A 9,260-nucleotide genomic window follows, 5' to 3' on the forward strand; every position below is an offset into this window, starting at 1 on the left:
ATATATACTGTATTAAGCTCTTTCTCTAGAGAATAAATATTACGTGATTATATAGCTGGTTTTTCCTCTGGAATCAATTACTGTATAATGCCTTTTCTCCAGTATCAAATATTCACTGTAATTTCTCTTTTCTCCTAGGATCCATATTTAATTGTATATTAATGCCTCTTTCTCCTAGGAGCATATTTAACTTGTATTAAATGCTCTTTTCTCCTAGGATCCATATTGACTGTATTAATCTTAACTGGGATCCAGATCCCAGGTGAAAAGAGCATTAATACAGTAAATCTGGATCCCAGGTGAAAAGAGCATTAATACAGTAAATCTGGATCCCAGGTGAAACGAGCATTAATACAGTAAATCTGGATCCCAGGTGAAAAGGGCATTAATACAGTAAATCTGGTTCCCAGGTGAAAAGGGCATTAATACAGTAAATCTGGATCCCAGGTGAAAATAGCATTAATACAGTAAATATGGATCCTAGGAGAAAAGAGCATTAATACAGTAAATATGGATCCTAGGAGAAAAGAGCATTAATACAGTAAATATGGATCCTAGGAGAAAAGAGCATAAATACAGTAAATATTGATCCTAGGAGAAAAGAGCATTAATACAGTAAATCTGGATCCCGAGAAGAACCCAGCATTAAATACGAGTAATATGATCCTAGGAGAAAAGAGGATTAATACAGTAAATTGATCCTAGGAGAAAAAGCATTTAATACGTAAATATGGATCCTAGAAAAGAGCTTAAATACAGTATATATGATCCTAGGAGAAAAGCATTAAATACAGTAAATCTATGGTCATAACAAAGAAAAGGCAATTAAACAAAGTTAATATTAATTGATCCTAAGGAAAAAGACATTAAATACAGTAATCTGGATCCAGAGAAAGAGCATTAATACATAAATATGGATCCAGAGAAAGAGCATTGTAAATACAGTAATATTGATCCTAGGAAAAAAAAGCATTAATACAAAGTAATTGGATCCAGATTAGAGAAGAAGCATTAATACAGTAAAATTCGGATCCCAGTAGTGAAAAAGCAGTAATACAGTAATCTGGATCCCAGGTGATTATGAATAAGAGCTAAATACCAGTAAATCTGGATCCCAGGTGAAAAAGCATAATACAGTAAATTCTGGATCCTACAGGGATCCAGGAAAAGAGCATTAATACAGTAAATCTGGATCCCAAGGGTGAAAAGAGATAAATACAGTAAACTTGGATCCCAGGTGAAAGAGATTATACGGAATATGATCCTAGGAGAAAAGAGAATAAATACAGTAAATATTGATCCTAGGAGAAAAAGACGCTTTAATACAGTAAATCTGGATCCAGTAGAAAGAGCATTAATACAGTAAATCTGGAATCCAGGTTGAAAGAGCATAATACAGTAAATCTGGATCCAGTGAAAAGAGCATTAATACAGTAAATCTGATCCCAGTGAAAAGAGCAAAATACAGTAAATCTGGATCCAGTGAAAGAGCATAAATACAGTAAAATCTTGAGCCGGGTGAAAAGAGCATATAATACAGTAAATCTGGATCCGGTGAAAAGAGCATTAATACAGTAAAATATTGTGATCCTAGGTGAAAAGAGCATATAATACCGGAATGGGCTTCCAGGTGCGTGGGAGGGAGACTACACTATAGCAATCTAATAATGTCTGCCTTCAGGAGCTCAAACGCAGTAATGTATCTGTGTGTGTGTGTAACATATGTGCGTGTTAGAGTGCCTCCTGAACTCCTGAATCCATTCTTAGCTCCTTATTTGGGAGAGAGGCTCGCTTGACTGTAACATTGAGAGATTGTTCCATGTGATACACACACTTGGCTTGGCTCGTGTTGATGACATATCACGTATTCACAAACAAACCCCAAATTAACCAAAACAAAAAGCTGGACGCATCCCCGGTCACTGCAAGGCTGGCAATAACATAAACATGCTCCGGGCCAAATCAGTATCCACCGGGAGAGAGGGAACATAACACACTCAAAAAAAGATACACATACACACACACACACACACACACACACACACGACACACACACACACACACACACACAACACACACACACAACACACAACAACACACCACACACACACACACAAACATACACACTTAACACACACAACACACACACACAAAGGCCAAACAAACACACTTACACACAAGCGTGTACATATACACAATAGGCAAACTCTATCACCCAAAAGTCGCACAATTAGCGCGCACACACACACGTCACACACACAAATCCCTCAAAACAGAATTGCTGTATAATCAGACACACAAACACACTCCAGTTCTCCCTACTCACCGATGATGTAGTAGTCAGCGTTGGTCTTGAACTCGTGTCCCCACAGGTTAGGAGAGTACTCCTGGAACTTGATAGTGAACCTCATGTCATTGTTGGGCTTGTCACAGGTGAGCAGCAGGTTGGGCGCGCCCGTCACCTCACACCTGTCCGCTTGGTCACGTGACGACACCAGATATAGCTTGTAGAACTCATAYTCGGCGGGGGCCCGCTGGCTGGGGGGGTCCGACGACGGACAGATGAGGTCCAGGCGGTCCCCGATCTGAGGGTAGAGGACGTAGCCCTTATCGTCCAAAAACCTGGAGAGAGAGGGATGGAGGAGCAATGAGACAGGTTAGTGGCTTGTAACCCAAAGCAACAACATGAGACACGTGTCTCAGTCCTTGAATGTGACCCCAACCCCACCCATACCAACTCCCTCACCTCCCTACTCATAACTTTATTGACCTTAAATTAGTACTGAATGCAGGTAAAACTAAGTATATGTTGTTCTCTAGAGCGCATAAAAATAACTGTTGACATAAGCACATGTACTTTGGATGGTGTCCATTTGGATGGTGTCCATATGGATGGTGTCCCTATGGATGGTGTCCCTGCTTATAAACATCTGGGCATTTGGATAGATAAAAAGCATGTTGATGAGTTAGTTAAGAGGCTGAAAATAGATACGGGCTTCTTCTATAGAAATAGGTCCTGCCTCTCGCTAAGTAGTAGAAAGCAGATTATTCAGTCGACGTTCCTGTCGGTCCTAGACAATGGCGACATCATCTATATGAACGCAGCTGCCACTTCATTAAAGCCGTTAGATGCAGTTTATCATCGTACACTGGGCTTTCTTTCGGGCGACAGTTTAAGTAGTCGTTACTGCACTCTCTACCAGAAAGTTGGTTGATGTCACGTATGTTACATTACTATGTTTTCATTTATAAAGCCCTTTTTCAAAAGTCCCACTGTACCTAACATCATGACTAAACTTCAGACATAGGAGTTACCACCCCCGGTCTCAGGGATGGTTAACTCAGGAAATTCCTTTGGTCTCTATGGAGTTRGGTAAACCAGCTTTAGTTTAGTTGCACCTTATTTGTGGAACAATCTCCAAAATGTCCTTAAATTTGATGTTTTGGTGCCTCTAGGCCAATTCAAAAAGCAGTTTAAAGAACTAAATAAGCAAACACGTTTGGTGTTCGCCAAAGGCATGTGGGAGACTCCCTGTCACGTTCCTGAYCTTATTTCCCTTGTTTTGTATTTATTTAGTATGGTCAGGGCGTGAGTTGGGGTGGGCAGTCTATGTTATTTGTTTCTATGTTTAGGTTTGTTCGTTTGGCCTAATATGGTTCTCAATCAGAGACAGGTGTTTGTCATTGTCTCTGATTGGGAGCCATATTAAGGTAGGTTGGTTTCACTGTTTGTTTGTGGGTGATTGTTGCCGTGTCTGTGTTTGYTTCGCCACACGGTACTGTTTTCGTTCGTTTGTTCACGTCGTTTATTTGTTTTGTATTTTGTCAAGAGTTTTCGTCTTCGTTTATATTAATTAAAAGTATGTATTCAAACCACGCTGCGTTTTGGTCCGATCCTTGCTCCTCGTCAGACGAGGAGGAAGACGAACGTTACACTCCCCAAACATTTGGAAGAAGGTACTCTGTTCAGATGAGGCTCAAATTGAGCTTTTTAGCCATTAAGGAAAACGCTATGTCTGGCACAAACCCAACACCTCTCATCACCCCGAGAACACCATCCCCACAGTGAAGCATGGTGGTGGCAGCATCATGCTGTGGGGATGTTTTTCATCGGCAGGGAAACACAGGGAAATTCTTGAGGGGAACCTGTTTCAGTCTTCCAGAGATTTGAGACCCTAAGCATACTGCTAAAGCAACACTCTAGTGGTTTAAGGGGAAACATTTAAATGCCTTGGAATGGCCTAGTCAACGCCCAGACCTCAATCCAATTAAGAATCTGTGGTATGACTTAAAGATTGCTGTACTCCAGCGGAACCCATCCAACTTGAAGGAGCTGGAGCAGTATTGCCTTGAAGAATGGGCAAAAATCCCAGTGGCTAGATGTCCCAAGCTTATAGAGACATACCCCAAGAGACTTGCAGCTGTAATTGCTGCAAAAGGTGGYTCTACAAAGTATTGACTTTGGGGGGGTGAATAGTTATGCACACTCAAGATTTCAGTTTTTTTGTCTTATTTCTTGTTTGTTTCACAATAAAAAATATTTTGTATCTTTAAAGTGGTAGGCATGTTGTGTAAATCAAATGACACAAACCCCCCAAAAATCTATTTTAATTCTAGGTTGTAAGGCAACAAAAGAGGAAAAATGCCAAGGGGGGTGAATACTTTCGCAAGCCACTGTACGAGGTACTGTATAGGTTGGGGTAAAGTGACTAGGCAACAGGATAGATAATAAACAGTAGAAGCAGCGTATGTCAAAAGAGTGAGTGCAAAGCAGTGAGTCAGATAGTCCGGGTAGCTATTTAGCAGTCTTATGGCTTGGGGGTAGAACCTGTTCAGGGTTCTCATTTCCAGACTTGGTGCATTGGTACCACTTGCCATGCGGTAGCAGAGAGAACAGTATATGACTTGGGTGGCTGAAGTCTTTGACAATTTTTAGGGCCTTCTTCTGACACTGTCTGGTATAGAGTTCCTGGATGGCAGGGAGCTCAGCCTCAGTGATGTACAGGGCCGTACGCACTAYCCTCTATAGTGCCTGGCAGTCGGATGCCAAGCAATTGCCAAACCAAGCGGTGATGCAGCCAGTCAAGATGCTCTCAGACTGCCCTGGGAGCTTGGCAACATTTAGCCAGACAGAACAGAGATAGAGAAGAGGACATTACGGACTGAGACCAGCTGACTCATTCATTTATTCATTCAGAACATAACACTACTACAGCTAACAACACAAAGCACTGTTAGGCTATCTTTAATCCGTTAGCATTAGCATGTTTCGCTAGTAGTAGCAAATAGTTCATGGGGAATTAAGCCTGTGTGACCAAAGATACACTAATTGAGTAGCTGTTACCATGTTTTTGGCTAGCAGCAGACACGTAAAATGAATGAGGAATTTAGCCAATGACCATATAGATGCTAGTGAAGAAGCTAGCCTAGCACAGCGCTAGAGGGACTAGGCGTTCCTGTTGTTAATACTAAGATCAGGAGGTTATCACTAAGCACTCACACTGGAGAGGGAAACACTAACTGCACTCAACACACACCCCCGCACCAGGAGAAGAGAGGAGCTGGGCTGGGCCTCAAACACACACACACACACACACACACACACACACACACACACACACACACACACACACACACACACACACACACACACACACACACACACACACACACACACACACACACACACACACACACACACACACACACACACACACACACACACACACAAACACTCACAGGCACAGACACACGCGCAGACAGAAACCCACAGGCACATAAACCATTTATAAAAGGTCTACATGCCTTCCAGTCACATAGGCGGTTGCTAAGGGGCTTCCATGTAAACAATAACATTAAGAGAGATGATGGTAGCCTAACTATGTCACAGTAGACCTGAGCTAAAGAATGGCAGAGCAAACAACGCGTCTGAGAACTGCACTTAGCTGAGGGAGGGAGAGAGGGGGAACGGGAGCGGTGGATGGAAGGAGCTGGTGAGTGATGGAAAAATTATACTGGGCAGGCAGGTGTAATGGTCAAAACAGAGAAGAAGGAGGAAGAAAAAGGTATGTTTAAAAAAGAAAGAGTGAGGGGGAGAGAGACGCAGGTAGAACAACGAGAGGGAAGAAACGATAAAGAGAGAGCTCAAATACAGATGTCTGTTCAAAAACTGAAAGGGAGAAAACAGGGAAATAGACAACGAGACAGAAATAGAGAAAAGGAGAAAGCAAAGCGGGGCGATAGAAAAACAGTGTTTMGAGTCTTGGTAGAAATAGGCTTACTGTGTGGTTAACAGTAGCCTCACTTGTTGAGTGGTGCAATGGAGGCTCACTAAGATTAGTATGTGTTTCACACCTTTCCTTCCCCTGCTTCCCTGCTACGCCCTCTCATGTCAACACAGCTAACCGGTAYCACTGGGCTACTGTTACAGGACACGCATTATGCTTCAATTAAAGTGTTGACCGCAACACACATCTCAMCAGTCTTTCTATGCAGGAGGATCCAAAGAATCGCATGGAGTTCTATAACAAAACAGACCTTGGTTCTAATGCTCACATATAACKGAGTTAAGTTAAGTAAGGTGACCTTTTAAACAACTTTATAGAGTTTGTCTTTCCAACTAAATAAATCACTTGGGATCAGACCCAGAATAAATGAACAGATGCAGCTCAACTCACTTGCCCTCAGCACCCTGCCTCTCTCCCTTTGTTGGACCGCATCTCTCTCTCTCTATCCCTCGCACTCTCTCTCTCCCAACAGACAATAGTGCCATTCATGTGGCCACACTTTGAAACACGGAGTGGGGGATGGAGGGGCCAGAGGTGATGGAGGGAGGAGGGGGTTGAGTGAGGGATGAGGGGAGGACGAGGGGGGGGACTTTCCTCTCCTTTCTTCTCCGGGGTCTTTTATGAGGGCAGAAACATCATTTTCTCAACACCGGCCGCCGCCCTGCCTCGACCTTCACGGCTAGAGAAAAGACTGGAGTGTTAGTTTCTCTGACCCTCACCCCCTCCTCTTCTGACCTCTACTCCCTCCTTCTCTTCTAGCCCCTCTCCTCATCTCCTCCCCTCTGCCCTCTCTCCGTCTGTCTCTGCTGAGTGTGTGTGTCTCTGCTGAGTGTGTGTGTGTGTGTGTGTACCATACGGTGGCTGGTTAGATAGCATATTCGGTGCCCCACATATCCCAGATTCCTCAGAGGCAACTTGAGCCGTGTCCGAACCAAAGCCACACAGGTGCAGCCAGCGGGACAACAGAGATGTGTGTTTCTGTGTGCCTCTCTCTATCCCTGTGTGTGAGAACATGAGAATGCGGGGGTCGAAACCAACCCAAGCAGCACAGACAAGACAGAGTGTTGAGTCTGTGCCCATGAGAAAAAGCCCTCAAACCCCCACAGAGGAGCTAGATAAAAATAAATTAGAGTCTTACTTCAAGCCAATAGATCTCCATGATTTGTCCATTAAACTACACACAACCTCGTGTGCTACAAAGGACTCCAAAGTACATTCCCATTATTGAATAGTAAACCAGTTCTCTGGTAGATTTATGGAGCCCATGCATTAACCTGTCTGGGGTAGACTCATGGTATACACCTAATCACACAGACAGGTCCTGAGCGGTCTCGCAAGGCCCCAATGTACACACACCGTCACACACACACGGATACGGATGCGAGCACGCACACACAGAGTGCAAAGTCTTCCACACTACTGTGCAAACATCAATGCAAACGTCATTGAGGAGACAAAAGGTGTACATCCATCCATACTCAGTCTACATACCGCAGGGGTTCCACAGTGCTRTCACACCATTAAATAAAGATGCGGTTATCTCAAGAGCATTACTATGGTACAGAGACGTTCTTTGAGAGTACACAGAGAGTTTTCAGCGTAGAGAAGGTCATTGATGACAATTCGGCTGTCCCAAACGGCACACTATTCCCTATAAGTCTTGTCATAGGGCCCTGGTCAAAAGGATGCAACCTTTGACTATTTTCCTCTAAGGAGTCATTGCCTAGATCAGAGTGAGAAGAAAAGAGCAAGTGATGAGGAGGAGGAGGTGTGAAAGGAAAGGAAATGGAGTGAAGGAGAGTGAGAAAGAGCAAGAAAAACGGAGCAATTACATTGGAGAGAGAGGGAGACAGAGAGAGAGAGAGAGAGAGAGAGAGAGAGAGAGAGAGAGAGAGAGAGAGAGAGAGAGAGAGAGAGAGAGAGAGAGAGAGAGAGAGAGAGAGTGTGTGTGTGTGTGTGTTGCTGTGTTCTATGTGTGTGTGTGCTGGTGTGTGTATGGCTGTTGTGTGTGTGTGTGTGTGTGTGTGTGTGTGTGGTGTGTGTGCTGTGTGTGTGTGTTCACATGAGGGACTGTGTAGCTGTAGTCGGGCCAGTGAGTAATGGAGCTCAGGTTCCTTAATCTGTTCACCAGAGAGCCTAGCTGCCTCTCAGCTAGCTGTCAATCAAACACTGCTCGGAGAGGAGAGTCAGCATCAAACACAAACAGAGAGAAGAGAGATGAGAGAAGGAGAGAGAAGAAGAGAGAGACGAGAGAGAGAGAGAGAGAGAGAGAGAAGAGAGAGAGGAAATGAGAGAGAGAGGAGAAGAGAACGGAAGGAAAGAAGAGCCAGAGAAGTAGGAGAGAGAGAGAGAGAAAGAGAAGAGCAAGGAGGCAAGAAGTGAGGAGAGAGGCAGAGACGGAAGAAGCAGGACGAGGAGAGCGACGAGAAAGAGAGAAGAGTAGACGAGAAGAGGGAGAGAGAGAGATGAGAGAGTAGCGATGAGATGAGCGGAAGAGAGAGAGAGAGAAGAGAGGAGAGAGAGCCAGCAATATATAGAGACGGTAAACAGGTAGTGGTGATTTGTGAGAGAGACAAGAGAGAGTGAGAGGGAGGGAAGGAGGGATGCGGACGAGAAGAGAGTAGATTGGAGAAAGAAGGAGGAGACAACAAAAGAGAGAGAGAGAGAGGTAGTAGATGCGAGGTAATAAGCAACCTGAAGGGTTGGCTGGTTTTATTGAAACAGGTGTTCTGCTCTCTGTGCCCTCCAGACACAAGGAAAAGAATGCGAAAGAGTAAAACACTTAACCTCCACATCAATTAAGGTCCCAAAGAAAATATTCAGCTTTGTAATTAGTCCATTTTATGAGCCTCTTCTCTGCGATCGAGACACCTAAAAATAAAATGGGTTTATGGCCGCGCTGCTGGCAAGTAGACTTTAGACACAAATAGCTGCTCGAACAACAACCCAACACCATTCTGGCGAAGCTATGGC

The 9,260-nt window shown here is 44.0% G+C and overlaps 1 protein-coding gene across 1 annotated transcript in view; it reads right to left on the reverse strand.

Moving 5' to 3' along the window:
- Positions 1 to 2,303: 2,303 nt before the first annotated feature.
- The window catches only part of LOC139026445 (ephrin-B3-like), a 7,716-nt gene continuing 759 nt past the window's right edge, over positions 2,304 to 9,260 (reverse strand). The window contains exon 2 of the mRNA XM_070441784.1: positions 2,304 to 2,622. Coding sequence (XP_070297885.1) covers positions 2,319 to 2,622 — 304 coding nt within the window. The 3' untranslated portion in view covers positions 2,304 to 2,318. The remainder of the gene's footprint in view (positions 2,623 to 9,260) is intronic.

This window comes from Salvelinus sp. IW2-2015, unplaced genomic scaffold (assembly GCF_002910315.2).
Source record: "Salvelinus sp. IW2-2015 unplaced genomic scaffold, ASM291031v2 Un_scaffold4798, whole genome shotgun sequence".
Classification (NCBI taxonomy): Eukaryota; Metazoa; Chordata; class Actinopteri; order Salmoniformes; family Salmonidae; genus Salvelinus; species Salvelinus sp. IW2-2015.